Here is a 20,011-nt window from a genome sequence, read left to right as displayed (position 1 = left end):
TGAATATTCTTACAGTTATTATGAATATCCTTATAAATAAGCATCACGATACTATCAGCCACTTCTCTTTTAAAGAAAAGCAATTGGTTTTCCTTTTAATGGCTTCCTGAAGAGGCCAAAGGACAACATTTTTATTTTTGTCACTGATATAGGTGTGTTACTTATGTTACTACATTGCTAAGACTAGTCATGATGTGAGTGTGCAGTTATGTCATATGCTCTGCTGGCTCACAAAAATAGAGCCTGTAGGCACCATGACCAGCAGGGCATACTCATAGAAGCCCAAAATCCAAGCCAAGCCAATTGTTTGGCCAAACTTAGATTTTAGTATTTTTAAACTAGCAGTTTGAGAAAGGACATGTTCATATACCAAGACAAGTATCTAAAAAGGAAAGTCACATGCCTTACAGTAGCAGAGGGGCAGAAATCTAAGTGTCACTACTGTCAATAACCCTTCAGTGTATGTATATTTGCATTGTGAGAAACTAGACTTGGATGTCTTTCATTTCTCTTTGTCCAAATCGTCCTCCTGCAGCCCTGGAAGTACGTTTCTCAGCTGTGATATGTTCAGAATGCAGCTCCCAGGGAACATCTTGCGTGCATTTCAGAGTGACAGGTCATTCCCTTCCCCCAAGTATTTAAATTGTGCATTTCAGCGGCACACTCCTTGACTCAAACCACACAGAACAGTGGAAAAGAACATGTTGCCAGCTTACCAGAGATTAGTAAAAGCAGACGTAAGATTATGTGGCATTTTTTACATTAGAATAAAGCTAAGGTACTTGTTCTCACCAGCACGAGGCCAAAATGGACAATTGTCACAGCAGTGTCTAACAAGAGGTCTGCACTTACATATGTGCAGAATTCCCAGGACTGCAGGGACCACAAAGAAATAGAGTGCCTATATTTCTGTTAAACAAAACACAGTTCAATCTTGATATTTTTCATGGAGTGACTAGGCACAACTTAAATACAACTGAAAGTAAGAATGGTTTTCTAAAGTCAATTTTATAAATAAGCATATTTCCCCATTTCTAAAGGGCATGGTGTTACTCTTTACTAACCAAAACAACTATTTTTAGCTTAACCCATGCACTAGTGAAATTGTCAGTAGAGTGCATGCCAGTTTAACAGATGGGTACAAGTAGAAGAATGTCAGAGAATCTGTATGTGAATCAAGCTTAAATGTTAGCTTGCATTGCCATCCAAGAATATTAAGATGGCAATCCGTGTAAAGCTTACCGAAGATGCTGGGAGAATACACCATTGCAAATCTGATTCAGAACTGCACAGCCTATAAATATGTGCCTGGGTTGCTATGGTAGTTTTAGTTCTGGTTTTGGTGACTCAGGATTATGCAGCATTAAAAACTAAACCACCTTGAAATGTGGCATTTCTGTGTAACAACCTTAGTCTGAACTGAAAGAAACCACAGAATGGGAAGTCTGCCTCTTACATAATTTACTTCAAAACTTTGATAGCACTTTGTGCATAGTCTTCCTACCTCTTTTTTTCTGGATAAAGAATGTATGAGAGTTTTCACTGTTACTTGTGTGGGTTTGTCACAGAATCAGAGAAGAGAATACAACATATTTATAGAAATGAATATGACTGTCAAAAATATGAAAGAAATGCCTTATTCTTATGATAAGTATCCCTATTATGGCCTTTTCGTGATGAAAAAGGCTTCTATATTTTCTTATCCAATTTCTCATTTTAAAATCTATGGTTCTTTATAAAAATCTGGAAGAATTATCAGGAAGTTTTATGTCAATATATACAGTATTTGTCACTGTCCCTTCAAATTATCCATTTTTTCCAGAGCTGGAGCTGATGAAATTAACCTTGATATATTAGTTTTCTTCACTGGGGAGAGAAAAACATTAGGACAAAATTTTTAGAAGCCACAATGTGTCTGTTTCTGCTTGAGATGAAAGACAATTCAACAATTATCCTTAGGAGGTCAGAAGAAAAATTCTACATCCCAGAAGCTGACTATTTCGGGTAGTGCAAAAACTTCATCTATGTACTTCTGTTGTATGGAAGCCTGCAGGAATTAGCTTTGAACAACGCCTGTAATGCTTTTAAGAGAAAATGGAAAACTGGAAAACACACTGATAAAAATCCTAGTGTTAAATCACTTTGTTGATCATTTGAAGCCTGTCATTAAACTAACTGCAAATATATACACACATAGATGCCATCTCTCAAGTTATCTTGAAAGGTATACCTAGTGAATTAAGAGCTACTATTCGTATGTGGAAAATTATACATTCAATCACTTTTAGTGCTATGTATATACATACAAAGGATTTTACAGAAAATAGTCTGCTAGAGGTATATCAAAACAGCTTGGTAAAACTAGGTCTACATGGTGTGCCCTTATGTTGCACACAGTTCATGTGCCTAAAATGGTAAGTGACTCTTGTGAGCACACTGATATTATTGTAAACACACACACACACTTACACAGTGATCTAATTCAATTTTGTGATATTGTTTTGTAATCAAACCAACCAGTAATGCCTGTTTCAGGGAAAATTTTATACTCACTTTTAATATGGTCTTCAAAGTGAGCCTTAATATGCAGGGTTTGGGCCAGGCCTCTGTATAGATGAATTTCACCAGATTTCTGCAGAAATTTTTATTGGTACTTGTATATATTTATCTCAATTGTATACATTCATCTTAATTAGTACCAAATCAGAAGCTGCAGAGAGTCCCATCTTCTCTCAGGTACTATGATTTTACACTGATAACAAATGACATCAAACTGGTATGATTGAGTATGGCCCAGTATGCCTTTGCTATTGAAAATATACGCTTTTATGAAATTATAAGCTTATATGAAAAAGGAAAAATAAGGAAGAAAATTAAAAACAAGTGTTAAGAATTATTATTATTACTCTTATCATTCTTGCTCTGAAGTGTGGCTTAATTTTGTTGAATACAGAAAATGGGGACAATTGCAGAGATGAACAAATACACATGAATGACAGCTATACTTTTTTACTTAAGAAAGATCATATGCTTTGCTAAATCACATTCAAGGACCAATTAAAATAATTTACTGCAGAGCACACAGGTATCTGGGAAAGGCATATATACCCCATATACACAGAATATCTGAATTTAAACCAGCTGCACAGATGAATCATACATTGCTTGTGGGGTGTGTAAAAAGCCTTAAACATGACATAACTCCAAAATAATGAGGTACAATCAAAAAAGATCAGAAAATGAAAAAGTCAAGAAAAAATGAAGTCAAGAATGTAGAACATACCAATAGCTGCAGTGTAAGGAAAGACATTTGTCAAAGTTCTCTGTGAAGCTGGAGATGAATCAGTGAAAAATGCCCTGGAGAAAGGAATCAAGAGGAAGTTATTAGACATGGTCTTTAAAAGCAGACTGTATGTTAGTTAAGAACAGAAAGGGACACGCTTTCTGAGCCGGAGAACCTCTGCATTTCCCTAGCAAGCCAAGAAGAGTAAGCTTAAGGAGCTGAAGGAGGACCCATGACCAGAAAGAAAAAGCAGAGCTGGAGGAACAAAGTCAAGGAGTGGGGACTGGAGCCCTGATGGAAACCTAAAAAAAATGCTCCCTACCAATGAAATTCCTGAGAAGGCATTTCAAGTAAGTACCTATCAATTTGCCTAGAATTACTTTGCTGCCAGTAAAGCACTTGATTCTTGAGTTAAATCCTTGCTGAAATTGGTGTACTACATTCTTCAGGTATGTGGTTTCTCTGAAGAGCCAAATTTTCAGAAAGTCGATTGAGAGAGGGAAAGAGAATTCTGCAGGGCACTGGGGAGGGTACAGCCACAATACTGGAGACACCTGGGGACAGAGGATGTTCATTCCTTTTTGTGGAAAGGTACTTTCCTTACAGAATGTCATTGGATTGAGAGTCTGTCCCCAGGGAAGGATGCCCAAGAGGACAAGACCACAGTATGCAGCTGGATGCCGCACAGATCCTCTCCTTCGCCACAAGTCAGGAGTTGCAGCCAAGCTGCAGGCTGGTAACTGTGCATACTGGGCACCACTCAATTACCCGCGTGAGTAACAAACACTACAAAGACAACTTCTGAAATGGATTATGCACTATCAGGTCCAGGAACGTAAACTGTATCTCTGAGTAGACACATGGGTCATCAATGGGAATGTATTAATTAGATGCCAAATCATTGTTCATCCACCTGTTTAGACTGCAAGACTTTCTTTGGCAAATCTTTTGTCTTGCCTACCAGGTACTGTCTTTCAAACACCCACAATTGTGTTGCTCCTGCAAATTTTCAGTGGGTTGCGTGTCACGCACCGCTGTGTGATCAAATGTGAGGGGTACCGCGCAAATAGTTGCAGGTGAGAATCTGCTGTGAAGAGCACTAGCGAGAACATGCTGCTAAAGGTACATAACCTGAACCATCGCTTCTTGTGCAATGCCACTGACATTCTTATGGATAAAAACGGAAATAAGAAGGCAGAGCGGGCTGTGAGGCTGCCCACCGTAACGAAAGAAGGAGACATTATAATTAAGAAAAGCACAAACCATGCAAAATTCGAAGAGTATGAGGTTTGGTGACCCTTTCAGACTATACTTTGCTTCCTGTAATTACTTGAAATTAAAACTTTTTTTTTCCAGTAAGCTTAAAACCACGTTTTATCCCCAGAGATGCCTCAATTTAAATGGAAATGTGTATTGTTTACGGTAAGGAAACACGCTGTGCTCGGGGAAGGGAACTGACTGCACGGAACGGCTCGCTTCCTAGAAGCTGTGTGTCTTGAAGAAGTACATTTTAGGGTTTACACCTTCAAATGGTGCGCGTGTGCGTTGTAACTCTTGTAACACCAGCAGAGGAGAGGGGGGCACTAGGCCCCTTCCCCCCCCCGAGCCCTGCCTCGAAGCCCCCACCCCCGGCCGTGACGTCACTGGCCGCGCCCCCCGCGCTCCCCTCCCCTTCTCCTTCTCTCCCCCACCCCTCCCCGCCCCTCCCCGCCGCTGAAATCTCGCGGGGTTATGCTAAGGAGGCCGGCGGCGCCTCCGCGCCCCTCCCCTCCGGCTCCCTCCCGCTCCGCGCCCTCCGGCTGGGTGGGTGCGCGAGCGAGCGAGGGCGAGCGCGGGCCGCGGTGCGCTGTGGGATCGTGGCGGTATAAAGCCTATCCGCCGCGCCGCGACCGCCAAGGGGGCCCGGCGGGAGCGGGGCATGAAGATGGCGGACGCCAAGCAGAAGCGGAACGAGCAGCTCAAGCGCTGGATCGGCTCCGAGACCGACCTGGAGCCGCCCGTGGTGAAGCGCAAGAAGACCAAGGTGAAGTTCGACGACGGCGCCGTCTTCCTGGCCGCCTGCTCCAGCGGCGACACGGAGGAGGTGCTGCGGCTGCTGGAGCGCGGCGCCGACATCAACTACGCCAATGTGGACGGGCTCACCGCGCTCCACCAGGTCCGTGCGGGCGATGGGGGGGGGGGGCACAGGGGCCGGGCCCTCCCGAGGCTGGGCCACCCGGTGGCAAACAGGGGACGGGGCAGGTGCCCCCCGGGGGGCCGCAGCGCCGGGGCGGCCTCCCCCGAGGGTATCTCGCCCCCCCCTCCCCCCATGGGGCCGGGGTCCCGGGTGCGGCTTCCTGCTGCGCCTGGCTGGCGGGGGGAGGCAGCGCTTTGCGGAGCGGTAACGGGAGGGTTTCTCCCCGTAGCCATGGCTCCTGCCGCAGTGTGGGAGCGAGCTGGAAGCGGAGCGGGGCTCCGGGGCTGCTCGGCCCGTTCGCTGGGAGCAGCCCGAAGGAATCCGGATGGCTTTGTTCTGCCGTGGGGCTGCGGCGGGGGGGGGGGGGGGGGGGGCGCTGCCCGGAGGGAACTCGCGCTCGGGGCAGGGGGGAATGGAAGGGAAACTGGCTGTGAAGTTTCCTCAAAATGGATGCTTTGTGCATGTTGAAGTTCATAGCAGTCTGATTGGAATCTCAAAACGTTAGCCAAATAAGGAAAGGCTGTGGCAATCCGGAGATAATGCGGGTTTGCCTGAATAGTTTTTCTTTCTCTAGAAGGCCAAGAGCTTCGACGCGATATTACGTTCGCTGGATGTCCAAAAAGCAAAAAAAATCCACAGTCTTTGCCAGGCTAGTTTCTTGTTCCTGAGTTCAGAAGTTGTTCGTTTTTTCAAGGAAAAAGAAAACAGTTGAGATGTAGGTTGATCAAGCAGAAATCTTCCCCAAACGGTTAGGTGAGGACACTGTTATGTTGTGTTTTTCTCAAAAATGAGGTGGCGAATTCAATGTGTGTTATCCACCCCATACAGATTTTTCGAGGATGTGAATTTCTACAAGTGTTAGCTGCCCCACGGTAATGAAGTAAGAAAGGATAGAGCCAAATTCTGAACATAAGATGTAAATTTCTGCTACTTTCTGCCCTGTTTCCTGTGTGTAAGTCATCTCTCATTTGGCTGTGGAAAGGGTTGGTTTACTTTCAGTTGTGAACCGAAGTGGAAGAATGACTGGGTGTTGTGGTTAACTCTGTCACAATGTTACTGCAGCAGGCTTACCTGACTCCAGGCTACCCTGTCACTTCATAGTGGTTTTTTTCTGTATTTATTCTTTTCGAACCAATTTATGATTGCTTTGTGCATGAGGGGAGCTCTGTATTAGAAGTCATTCCTTAACTGGTTAGATCGTTGGGTCAGTGAGTTACTGTGGGCTGGTGATTGGTAGGGAAGGATGACATTTGGTTTAACTCTCTTAGAATGAGATGAATGGTGCTGTTTCTCTCCATGGCGTCTAGAGAGCATTTTCAAATGATTGACCCTGTGGGTACCAAAGCTTGCAGTAAAATTACTCAGGAGTTATTCTGCCCTTCTTTCTACCTGTAGTCAGTTTGTAGCTTGGAAGGGTGAAGTCTAAGAGAAAGGAGGTAAAGATTTACATCACTGTTAAAACTCTTGCTCACTCTCCTGCTCTTAGTGATACCAAAGAGCCTTTTCTGGTCTTATGATATTAAAAGCAAATAAGAAGATCAGTTGTGAAACGATAATCCTCTTGAGGCAGTCCAGGCATCTTTATGTTCTTTAAAAAAAGGTGTGGAGGGGGGCAGACATAACAACAAATCCTTGCCCGCAACCATTTTGTTATGGTTTCACTTTATTATCATCAATATGTTTTCTCTAGTATACCATATAAAAGGTGCAAATCGTACGTTACACAGTCTATAGCGTTGATTCATTTAATCAGATTTGGCTGCAGAATGGATCAAAGCTGTATCTGTTCCCAAAGGAAACTCTTCAGCAGCTAGTCAGTCAGAACTGTCAGGAAGAGTGACAAATGTCAATAATGTTAAAGTCTGTTGTGTTTGACTGCCATGGCTGCTGTTGCATTGTTGTTGGGTTTTTTTTGTTTGTCAGATTCCATGTAGGTTTTACTGCTTCACAGGAATAAACTTGTCCACAAAGACAAAGTGACTCTACCTTGTTAGGGTAGGTTTTTGTCTTGCGTCTAACTTTTCTTCCGCAGTTATTAAGAAAAAACACGTGTCTGACGGTATATGAAATGTTTAATTCTCTTCCTATTTGGCCTTTGTTTTTTCCCCAGTTATATATAACAGTTATAGGAAACGGCCTAAGCTGTGTGTTTTTTTTTTTTTTTTTTTTCCCATACCCCGGGTGGTTGGAAATGCTGAGGGGGAAGTACTATTAATCCTGGAATTCTGGTGAGCTTCAGGTCTTGTCTCTAATGGAGTATCAAGCTTTGTTACTAAAGTAATTAGTTAAACTTCCCATTTCAGTGGGGTAAGATGTCATTACCTTCAGGAAGCTCTGTGTAGAACTATTTTCCTTACTGTGTATGGGGAGGGGGGGGAATTACAGTTGGCTTGGTTCTCCTCAGGGGAGGAAAAGGGAGAGCATATGCAGGCATTTCATTCATCTCTCATCAATGCCAGTGAGTGATTTCATTTTATTTCACTGCAGACTTGAGTGCATTATAGCTGAGGGCATGTCAGTTAAATTGCTTTGAGTTAAGTCTTGAAGAACTATGAAAAAAAAAAAAACCTGTTGTTAGATGGTGATTTTTATTCCTGCGTGTAATGTTGGATTTGGACATTGTTTTCTTCCTTTAAGAATTTGTTTCAGCATACATCCGGCTTAGGCCTTCAGCAAAAAAGACAAAACTAGATATGCAATTTATCTATCTATGGGAGGATGTATATAGCGTAGCATATTGCAACAGGATATTTTTATGCATCCTGTTGCAGTATCTTAAGTTATGTACATACTATGTGTGTGAGACCAGAAAGCCTTTATAAATTTATAAGGTCTAACTTGAAATCAGAGGTCTGTTCGATTAACTTGGAGGTTAAGTTGATAACGTTGTTAAATAGTGCATTCCCAGACAGCTGTCACGCAGGCTGAGATGTAGCATATAGATAGTGCAGCTTGTCTTATCTGCAGTAACAATTGGACTGGAGAAAAACAGGGCCCAGAGGTGAGCTGTGGCCTCCCAGATTAATGGCTGCTGCAGAGAGGGGAAAAGTGGCATATTCTGAAATAAGAATATACTGTGCTTTTTTCAGTAAAACCTTCTGGGGCATACTTATCAAAAGGGGGATTCAATCTGTCCTGTTTAAAGCAGAGCACCTACCCTTCCTCGGGGTTTGCGTTCCCTCCTGCTCTCTTTCCTTGCCCTCCACGCAAGGGGATGTGTTTGGCTCACCCCGACTGGGACTTGCTGCCGAGCGACTGCAAGTGGCTGGCCTAAAAGCTGCGCGGAGCTTCCTACAGGAAAGAGGAGCCCACCCTTTCTGGGCAGCAGCGTGGGAAGGCTGCGTGTGCTGGGGAGGGGCTGGGATGTGCCCGGGTTCCTGGAAGGCCGCGCTTCCTGCACGTGCCGCTCCCTGGGGAGCGCGGGCTTGCTCTGTGGAGTGAGTACCTGCATGCTCCTGATAGAGGAGGCAGCTGGGATTGGGCTGTGACAACTCGGGCGGCTTTCTTCTCAGCTGCCTTCTTCCTTTGAGGCTTCTCAGATCTAGGAGGTGGTGACTTGCTGTTTGCACTCCTTCCGTCTGCGTGAGGGAGATGGGTGCTGCAGCCTCGTGCCGCCACGGAGTGTGGAAGATGTCTCAATGGCCTGATCGATACTTTGCCTGGGGAACACGAGCAGCGTGGTCTTGGCTGTTGGTGCATAGGGGTCATCGTGTTCTCCAGGTGTTGTCACTGCTGAAGGCTGAACAGCAAGAGAACTTCCTAATACCTAATGAAGAGTGTGTGCTCCACTTGGTTCAGAACAAGTAGAGTTTAATTAAGCCAAGTCTCCCAAAGGCTGTTCCCTCTTTCTGTTGCAAACTTCAGTGTTTTTCTGTAACTCTTCAAGTACTAAGTGTACATACGAAGTTGACTGTTTAACCTGCTTTATAATTTTACAACAGTTTAGAGGCCTGGTAGGATGCGGCGTTGAATGGAAACTTGTATTGATGTCACTGCTGTAGTTTTCTGCATTGGTCCATCAGTACTAGTTAAGATGCTGAGAAACTATTCACATGTGGTCCGAACTCTTCACTGTTACCACTGACCTAGTATGTCCTGTGAGTCCTGTGCCTGGGTTTTCTTTTGTGAGTAAGAAGTACCTTCCTTGTAGGAAGCTTCCTCGTAGTTTATATGAAAAATTCTGTCAGGACTCCTGGTGGAATGGTCACAGTACCTGATGTGGTAAAGGGGATCATTACAGTAGGCATCAATGTCATCTTTGTTATGACTTCCTTTCAAACAGGAAGTGAAAAAGGGACATAAATTTGGCCAGCACTGGATCCCTCTGCCTCAGGTCTAGATGGAGGGCATTAAGGCTGCACAGTCGGAATCCTTTTTGACAAATGATAACACAGGTCATGTATTTGAGCTGGGGCCACAACATGCAGAGCATGTCAAGTCATAAGAGCAAAGAACAGGTTGCTGCAGTCTTAAATCTCCAGGGTGTTTGCATCATAGCAGCAGCACCCATCATCCAAGGATAAGGAAGGTATAGAAATAGCTCAAAGCTATCTTAGTAACCTCCTAGCTATGACTTCTGCACTGCTTCTTTTGGGGAGTGGAAATATTGCTGTGTATGGTAAACATGTTCACTTTTTTTTCAAGATTATCAAGTAGGAGAACTTCTTTCGCACAGAAAGGCTTTGTGCATAGCGATGAACCTGATGTCTAAATCTCCCTCTCTGGAGGGGGAACAGCGTCCCACCCACGCAGCCCCCAAAAGCTCTTGTAGATGATACACAAGTGAGAATTTTGGAGTCATTTGTTGAGCTTGTATTATGTTATCCTGACTTGTTTAATTCTCGAGCTGTACAACAAAGCATAGCAAAAATGAGTCCTGAAATAAGTGTAATTTTGACTTCACTCGGTGATTAGACTACAGAGGCATATTTGTTTAAAATCCCCTTTGTAATTGGAGTCGGTTCTTGTGTGGGCCATAGATCTGTCTCTCCATAGTTACAGTAGCTAGGTTCAGATTCTACAATATGTACTTGTTAGCTTTCTAATGGTCATGTCATCTAAGAATTTTTTTACCCCTTGAAATGGAGGCAAGAGGAGAGAAAAGATGTGATTCTTCATAATACACTTTAAGTATAATAGTGGAAATTTTAAATGCTGCTTTCGGAGTAATTGTTACCTCTGTAATACCAAGCAGAAAATCAGTGGCGATCTTCTTGCCTTTTTAGGTTTATCATCTCCAAGTGTCTCTTGGTCTCTTTAAGCTCTGTCAAGTCTAAACCCAGGGCTTTCATTTCTGGTTTTGTAACAGTTTTCATCACTATGGATATTACGCATAAATAGAAAATTCAAATGAACTCTAGTGCATAGTAATGAAGCGTTTAAAGCAAATTTCCTTGTTTGACATTTATTGAGTCATGTACGAAGAGTTCTGCGTTCAGTGTAAGGATACATTCAGATGATAAGGCTTTAGTGTTTGCTGACACTGATGCTCAGGAACAACTCCTGCTGCTCTCTAGCTGTGAATTTCACTGTGGCATTAATAGCGCTTTTACACTAAAGCTTTATCCATGGTTTTGTATGTATTCTGGCATATGTTTGGTGTCTTAGAACATTCCTTTCATGATAAATCATCAAAAGCAGCTTTTAAGAGTAGATAATAAGTGCAATTATAAGTGTGAATAAAACTGATGTGAGCATGCTTGGTTTGAGGCCTTTTTGATCTTGGCATCATAGTAGCAAGCTTCTCAATTACCACTTGTATTTTACCATTTGTTACTGCTTACCAAATTACTAATTTTCAATTTATTAGTTAGATCTGCGGATAGGACACAGAACTGGCCAGTATAGATCATTAGCAGCTCCTCAGTTGTAAGTCTTAAGTCACATCTCTGTATTCCAGGCTTAAGGGTACATGCTAAACTTAAGTTGGAACAGATGGCTTGACAGGCCCTTGGCCAGGCCTGTACTTGTTTATGCCTTTATGCATGCTTGCACTCGCGCTCTCTCATCTTACTTGGGCTAGTAAGATACCCACTGCAATCCTCTCAAAAATTGAGCCCCATGAACTTCTTGTTTCTTTCTGTATAAGCTTGACTCTGGAGGCTGGGCTCACAGGATATGGTGTTGAGGAACACGCACGTGTTTGTTCAAATGCTTAAATTTTATCCAAGAATTCAAATAGGTTAGATGCACGAACGTGGTAGCTCTGGACGACTATAGCACGAGTACATACTTCTGGAACTTCTTGCAACCAAGAAATTGTGAACTCTACCTCGTTACTGCCATACTACCAATGCATACTATATATGCCATGTAGGAAACGCAGCATATGAGAACGTTTACCCAACAAATACTGTATTGGTTCTTAACAATATATCTGTCTTTATTGATCTGGATGACCACAGGAGTGTAAACTGGTATGCAGTTGCAAGGCTATGGAGCTGCTGGTGAGCTGGGCAGCTCCTGATGCTGCTGGGTGGGTGGAGACATTCCAAGCGGCTTTACTTTCCTATATGCATTCCTGAAATGACAGTCAATGGAAAGCATGGCATAAGAGTGGCGGCATTCCTCAGCTGTTTCCTTCCAGTAGCTTCAAGAGGATAAGGATAGAATAAGAAGACAAAAAATGATCAGGGTACTTGGTAGGGGGAAGTATTTTGGGATTTTTTTTCATGCTTTGTTTTCACAAGACCTGGTACCCGGCTTCTGTTGTTTTCTTCCAGAGCACTGATCCAACCACTGTGCTTATCCTGCAAACGTCATTTTCATGAATCAGGAGTCAAAGATTGAATTAACAGTGTGATGAAGTTTTTGAACAAGATAGTTTCCTTTTTATGCATGAACAGTGTTAGCACTTATCCCATTAACATCATCTGATCTAGTGGAAGGTGACCCTGCCCATGGCACAGGGTTGGAACTGGGTGATCTTCAAGGTCCCTTCTGACCCAAGCCATTCTGTGATATGATTCTGTGACTATATTTCTTAGGGTAATGGCTTCCAAAGGTGTGCTACTATAAATGAAGAGTGAAGTTGACTTTAGGAAGATGGTGAAACACCCCCCCCCGGGGGGGGCGGGCGGGGGGGAAGAAAAGAATAGAAAAAACCTTGACCAGCCAATACGGTCTTATTTTGGACCCAAGAGTGGAAATAGCAATAGGTTTGTCCTCGAGGTTGCAAGTAAGTGATTCTGGTACTACTGTAACTTCACATGAATGTTAACTTTATATTTTGTCTAAAACCAGCATAAAACCATCTATTATGATACCGAAAATATCTGTAAGCAATGGCTTTTAGAAACAGTTCCAGCTTTAAAACTTTCTGTCAGGGGCTAAGTTTCATGGATTATTTTTTCTTAAAATCAGTCTAAAATATACTTCTATTTATTTTTCCTAGGTTATGGTTGTAATGCATGGTCTTGAGTGCAAATTGTGGCAGTTTGCTTTGATGTGATCAGTTAGCCAACCAGGAGTGGTTACAGCTCACGTTTTAATTCTGGGATGGTTGTTTGCTTTTGCTGTTGTTGTTTTATTGTCCTGATAGTGATTCTGGAAGAGTAACCCAAGCATCTTCTGTACACACTTGAGTATTTGATGTTTCTTATACATCAGGGAATGGCATACAAGTCTTAGCTTTGTGTTGTGGCTCTGAAATGTTTGTGTGACTTATTTACCTGTTAGTTTTTTGGATTCCTACACAAAATGGCTAAGATAAACTAGCAACACAAACTGCTCATTAACAGATTTTGCTTCAAACTTATAGGAAGGACTTGCCTAACAATTTTTTTCTTAAAACTTCATACTTCAATTGAGAACCTTTCTAAGGCAAAACAACAGTGTGTTCATCTGGCAACAAAGGTGAGCACTGCTGACAGTGTGTATGTATGCCGCTGTACATGTGGTCAGTGCTACTTTCTGAAATACTTAATGTGGATGAAGCCTACGCTGACAAGCTGCATTCCTCTGTCAAATCTAGGATCCTTGTGGGCCCCTTTGGAAACCAAAATACCAACTAGGACTTCTGGCTCTGAAACTTTTGGCTTAATGTCCTGAAACGTGCTACAGCATTCTTGGTTTAAAACCTATACTTCCATTGTTGAAGTAGGAAAAATTGTTATTTTTAGTTACAAAGGATATTGTGCCAAGTTTTAACAAAAGCTTTGTTTATAAATATATGCAATTATGCTTGAATGAGCAGGGTTAATTACATGAGTAACCTTAATGAAATCAGGGAGAGTTTTTAAAAGTACCTGCCCGTTCTTTCATCCAAATCCCAGAACTGAAACAACCCAAAGCTATTGGTAGCATCTTCTCAATTGGTCTGCATTTTGTCTGCCTTCCCTGTAATGATTCTATAAACTATAAGTAACCCTAATTATAGCTGTTATAGCTGTAGCTTTTCTTAAACTAGCTTAAAAAAGCAAACAACTCTTAATTTGCTAATTTCAGTACGTGTCTTTTTTGGAGATGTTTTCAAATCAATCTGGCCTGGTATTTCAGGTGTCTAACTTGCTGAGAACTTGGGCAAAAATGAGTTGCCAAATTGCCTTAGGTTTTACTCAGTGAAGAGTGAGATCGGGATGGCAGTATTGTGCCTGTCATCAAAATTGGGACTTCTGTTGTTAGGTAGTAACTATACTTCCATCACACCATATAAAAGTGTTTTTAGAAAGCTTACTAAACTTCACTACTTACCTTGTTTAGCAACTGCAACTTGAATTATTTTAGGCCCTGATAATAATTTCTTTTTCACAAGGACTGTGCTCTTTGTCTGGCACTCTGTGGAAAATAGCTTAACGCTTTCTTTTTGTAAGAAGAACCTGTGTGTAACATCAGTTTCTTTGGCTTCTTCCTGCTTCTAGAATAAGAAGAAATTTTTTCATGTTAGTGTAAATAAATAATTCCAGGTGTAAATATAACAGATGTAAAACTAGGAGGAAAAATCTAAAATCGTTTATAGGTCATAATAGCTTGTGGAAAGAAAGATCTCCCAGGAGCTGCGGTTGGGATTCGGGAAGAGGCTTTCCTGAGAAATTCGTGTTTTGGCAACGCATACAGGTGCTGGATACAGCTGTAGGTACTGATGTGAAGTATGGAAACACAAGCAACCTCTCACTGTTTCTGTATAGGAATTCCTGTTAGAAAGAGGTAGTACTTGCTCTTCTGGTTCTGGCTGCTGAAAATCGGATGAGAGATCTGGGGGAATTTTACCCTTTGCCTAATTTGCTATTGAGCGTTGTTCTTGAATTAGATTATCCTAGTGCTAACCTCAGCTGTAGTGCTAACCTGTAGCTGTCTTTCACTTAAAATTAGTAATTCCTGACTAATTCCTTGCTAATGGGCTAGCTTTGCACTAATGAATAGCAAAGATAATCTCATTTCATAAGGCTGAGTTTGGAGTCAATGTGCTGTTCTGGTGTCTATGTGGTATTAAAGACCTCAGTCTTATGATGAGGTTACATTAAATAAATATGGACCAGAAGTTTTTCCTGTGTCCCCCAGTAGGTGGAATTAAGTTTCACATGGTGCTAATTGTAGCTGGTTTGCAACCATTAACCAGGAAAAATATTTAGTGTCAGATACCCTGTTTACAGGGTGGTGAGGTAGATGTTAGGCTATTTCTGCTTCTTTATGTAAGTATTAGCATGTTAAATGTAGCTCTTTCGTCCTTCATGAAGGAGAACATGCAAGATAAGTTATTTATGCCACTGGGAGGGAAACCCCATTTCAATCCAGCTGTCCCTTTGCCTTTTTTTTGTCACGGTTAATCTGTGGCAGCTTGAGATGCTGCCTTTTATACTTGCAAAAACAAAACCACCTTAGATACACTGAGTGGACTTCAGTAGTTCTTAAACAGCTTTTCCTTCTCAGTCCCTGGAAGAGCCAAATTATACTGTATTGATAGCTCTGAGTATACTACAGATATGATGGAGACAAAGTTTGGAGAAGTATAGATTGAAAATACGCACTGTAGGCTTGACATGCCAGGTGGTTCTGTGGTACTGTCTTAACATGCCTGAGAAGGACTGCTTGATTTATCTGCTTGCTAGTTACAGGTTAGCTAGTATTCAGGTTTAGTTTGTTGGTTTTGGTCTTGTTTAAGGCTAGAGGCTCCCCTGAAGTATTTGAATGTCATATTACCTTCAGTAAGAACTTCGTGCTCAAACATGTCATTTCCCTTCTCCCTGCAAGAAAAACTACCACCCTGAACAAGCGTTCCTAAAGACTGGTAAAAATATCTAATATGATTTTGAGTGCAAGGCAGTGCTTTGGTAAAATGACTACTGGAGTTCTGGTTTCTTAATCATCATTTTCAGTTCACAATTCATGAAGGTAATGCAAAGTAAGTGTGAAACATAATTAGCAGCTACCACACTCAGGACCTGGTTATATTTGGTAAGATAGCTGTAGTCCTACAATTGGTTAAGTAATTGGCTTATTTTCTGTCTACCAATTGAAGTTTAGTACATAGGAAATCAGGGTCATGTTGAAGAAGTGTTGTGTTGAAGAGGATACGGTGTTTGTCAGTCCCTTATGCAAAGTGCCATTAGATAAAACTAATTTTCAGAACATCCCAAGCTTTGCCTAAGTTTATAGGTTTCTCTACTGAAATTTACTAATCCTACTGGAACAATTTGGTAACTGAATGTTTTTTCTTGATGCTAGTGTAACTGTCCCTTCTGTCACCAAAGCAGGAATGCTGCAGTAAGCTGGGAAGATGCTCATTTCCTTGGTCAGTGCAACAGAGGAAAGCAATTGCATCTCAAAATGAGGAGGGTGTGCTCTGCGTTGGGTGAAGTTTTGTAGTTTCTTCATGGTGAATGGATTGACTAGGTGACATGTGAGGGCTTAAAATCAGTTTCAGTGTGTTTGGAGCAGACATCTATTTTTGCTGTAAGAAACCTACTTGTGAGAATTGCTGTTACTGTAGCTTTTTGGAGCTTGACCGTTAGCAGATCCTCTGGCATAAGGAACATGGAAATGGGCAAGTTTTTCTGGATGTATGTGGAACAGTTCCTGAGGGAAGGTCAGGTGCTGGGTGTCAACCTCAGTTTGACTTCTGAAAACTTTACCAAAGCCTAAAGAGCATACTCAAACAAAACACTTGATTAATCAAGGTGGTTTTTAAAAGTTGTTTTAATGCTATTAACTGTTCAGTATTCTCTTTTAGAGTACGTGATCTGTCATGTCAGGTGTAAATGCTGGCTGAAAGCACAAATGGGGAAACTCTGGTGTGGAAAAGCTTACATGATAGTCTAATTAAAATGTTCTTCAATTTAAGCTTTTTGCAAAATACAGCATATACCTAAAGTGTTGCTAAAGGTAAAGGTGTGCAAACCATGGGGGATTCCAGTAAAAGTCCTATGAACAGGACTTTAAAAGTAACTTTCTAGTAAGAAGCTTTGACTTCAGAGCCATAGATTCATCAGTGACATAGTTTATCATCAACTACACAGATATGACTCAAGTGTTTGCTTGAAAGAGCTGATGTGTAACTTCCCCTCTGTTGGAGTTCCTCCAGGGACTTTGTCTCTCTGCAGCTGTTTGCTTACCTGCATGTACAGTAACGAGCTTTTACTCATGGCTGCCTTCGGTGTCGTAATTTGTCCCCTCTTGGATTTTGAGAATTTTCAACTCTTCTCTAATTATCTGTAGAAAATAATATTAGATAAGAGAATTCTCCCATATTTAACTTTATTTTCCCTGTTTTGCCTTGTCATGTTCCACTGTTGTTGATAATGTATTAGATAACGTGCATGCACTTTACATTCTGTTTAATACATGGAAGGTGTTTGTTTATACGGAGTTTAAAAACATTAAAAACATAATAGCAAGTTTAACTGATTTGGACTGTGTGGCAGCTTCAACTGTAAATATTGCTTAGGTAGTAAAACCCTTCAAACCTTAAGCAGAACCTTCATTCCCTTTTAATAAAGGTGGCCTAAAATTTGGCTTCAAATATATGGCATTTAAGCTCACGATAGGCTATAAAACTGCATTTTACTTAATGAGTAGTAAACTGCTAATTTCTTTGAGTTACTTTTGTAACTTACTTATAGCTACCTGTGATTCATGAGACCCATACTACATCCGATAGTTGCATAAGCTGCTCTTGGAAGAAGTCCTTCAAACTAGACAAAGGTGGGCACGGAGAAAGGGTAGAGAATATTAATTACCCTGTCATAAGATAAAACAATGACAGAGATGGGTTTTTTTTGGAATCCAGATAAACTGCTCCTTTTTTTCTTGTCCTGTCTCCTTGTGTTGTAGAAACTGGATCTTGACACTTGAAAAGTTACGAGGCAACAAAACAGCCAGCGATGCTTACGAAGTGTTGTCTGTGCTTTTGAGTTATAGAACCAAACTCAAGTCTGCATATGCGTAGCATTGAGCAAGGATCTGGTGCTTATTGAAACATGGCATGTGCCCTACTTTGTTTTCTTGCCCCAAGGAAGGTCTGTTGCTGGTTTGTTTACTTTGGTGATATCAGCAACTGATATATATAACTGAGATGCAGGATATATACATCTCGGCTCCTCTTGGCTTCAAGAGGATACCCAAGATCATGACTTAGGCTCTACTTGCTTTCACTGCAAGTTTCTCTGGCGTGTTTTTGACTTTGCTTAATGCACAGAGTGGCAAAACGTGAGGAAAGGGATGTGAACCACTTATAAAGCCACATGTATGAACCAAGGAACTTGATGAACTGTTGCTTTTGTTAATGGCTGTGTATAGATCTTGAAAGTCTCTGATGCTTTCAGTGAGTCTTGATTCACCGAGAATATTGATGACTGTGGTAGGCTGGTTGCCTTCTTAATCTCAAATACTTCTGGGTGCAGGCCAGTTTTAGTAAGGCTCTGGCTTTAACGATCACATGTTAGTCACTCTCTTAAATTCATCACATGAGTCACTCTTTTAAATTATTACAAGATGCAGGTAATCTGCCCGCTTTGGTACAGCATGGCGTTTTGGCTTTTCCACGGCTTTCTTGATTTCTGAATACAAGCCTTGAAGTTCCAGATACTTGTGACTTAGTTTTATCAGCTGGCAGAACATGACTCCATGAGAAAACAGTGCTTGGAAAAGAACTTAGCCACTCTGGTGAACATTGCCAAAAGTGGTCAGTCTCTTGGAAGAAAACGATTTCCCCTCTTTCCTGAAACATTTCAGTTCTACAAAAATAATACTGTGGCCAACTTAGAAGATGCTGAATGAAGGGGACTTCTTGCTTATAAGATCATGCTGACACATGAAAGGTGAGCAGCAGGCTGTTGGTGGCCTGTTGGAATAACTGAGGAAGGGCAATTTGTCTGACCCATCTGCTTTTAGAGGGGGGCATGGGAACAACACTTAATTTGTAAAATTACACCTTTGGGTTGGCACAATGTCAAACTGAGAACTCTAATTAGGCAGCAGGTTATTGGCCAAACGGACTGGTCAATCATGCCAGGAGAATCCTTTCTTCAGCCAGCAAGACATACATTTCTGCAGCTGATCCAGTAGTTCTGGCTACTTTCCTATCTCGTCTTTGAATGTGCACTCTCAAGCATGTTTATCCTGAGGCTTTTGACTAGTCATCAGCTACTGCTGTTCCTTTGGCTCTCACAGTTTGTGTCCACAAAAGCAAGAATCAAAGGGGAGTGCTGCGTCTTAGTGAATGAAACAGCAAAATGTCAGATTAGACAGATTATGGTAAATGCTATAGAAGTTAAAATATGAAGTGAAGCTCAATGGAAACCTCTTGCAGAAGATGCTGTAGCTATTAGCAGCTATGAAGAACAAAAGTTGTATTTCTGCAACAGACCTAGATGTCCTTTACAAGTAAGTATTAGGAGGTGATAGGTAAGAACAAACTTGTAATGCTTTGGTTACTTACCTAGTTTTAAAGTTGTTTGGAGTATGAATTTCTAATCCATCTCTTCTGGCTAGAGAACTTTTAATTTCTAGGCCAAAGAATGGTAGTATATTGTCAGAACAGACTGTGGTGGTTATGGTGTGTATGGCTTTTCTCCCCTCCCACCTCAAGTGCAAGCTGCATGCATGGCTAATAATTCTTAACATTCAGAGTGGCTTTTCTTCACAGCTGTTGGGAGGAGACACTTCCCCATCATGTAGTTTATCGACTGCTGTGGCATCTCAAGTACAGGAGTGTATAGGCAGGTGTATGCTAGAGCCTCTTGATGTACAGCTTTGAGGTAATAGCCTGCAATATCTCCATGTTGTTACTAGATCTTAATACTGTTTTTACTAATGTTTTTGGCTGCTTTGATTACCCAACAGTACAGGTGCTTAGCTGGTTGGTAACACTTCTCAGCTGTAAAAAAAAAAAAAAGTTAAAATTCTGGCTCTGTGTCTCTGAATCTTGAATCTTTAATGTAATAAGTATTGAGAACGTTCTTTTTAAGCTTGGGTCTTCAAATGACTGTGTTAACAGTAGCTTTTTCTGTTTAGAAGAGCATTCAAATTAACAAGCTTTAACTTTGTCCTAAATTTGCATTGGGTTCCGCCATAACTTTGATATACGTGCCACTTACAATGAAAGAATTGTGATTTTT

General features: G+C 41.6%; 1 protein-coding gene across 2 annotated transcripts in view; it reads left to right on the top strand.

Moving 5' to 3' along the window:
• The first annotated feature begins 4,606 nt into the window (after positions 1-4,606).
• PPP1R12A (protein phosphatase 1 regulatory subunit 12A) overlaps positions 4,607-20,011 on the top strand; it is a 130,462-nt gene continuing 115,057 nt past the window's right edge. Inside the window, exon 1 of one of the 2 annotated variants that reach the window (XM_035544213.2) lies at positions 4,607-5,438. In XM_035544213.2, coding sequence (XP_035400106.1) covers positions 5,202-5,438 — 237 coding nt within the window. In that variant the 5' untranslated portion in view covers positions 4,607-5,201. The remainder of the gene's footprint in view (positions 5,439-20,011) is intronic. The other variant, XM_035544214.2, reaches the window with a different exon arrangement.

This window comes from Cygnus atratus, chromosome 1, assembly GCF_013377495.2.
Source record: "Cygnus atratus isolate AKBS03 ecotype Queensland, Australia chromosome 1, CAtr_DNAZoo_HiC_assembly, whole genome shotgun sequence".
In the NCBI taxonomy this organism is placed as follows: Eukaryota; Metazoa; Chordata; class Aves; order Anseriformes; family Anatidae; genus Cygnus; species Cygnus atratus.
This window is presented reverse-complemented; position numbering and strand designations above follow the sequence as displayed.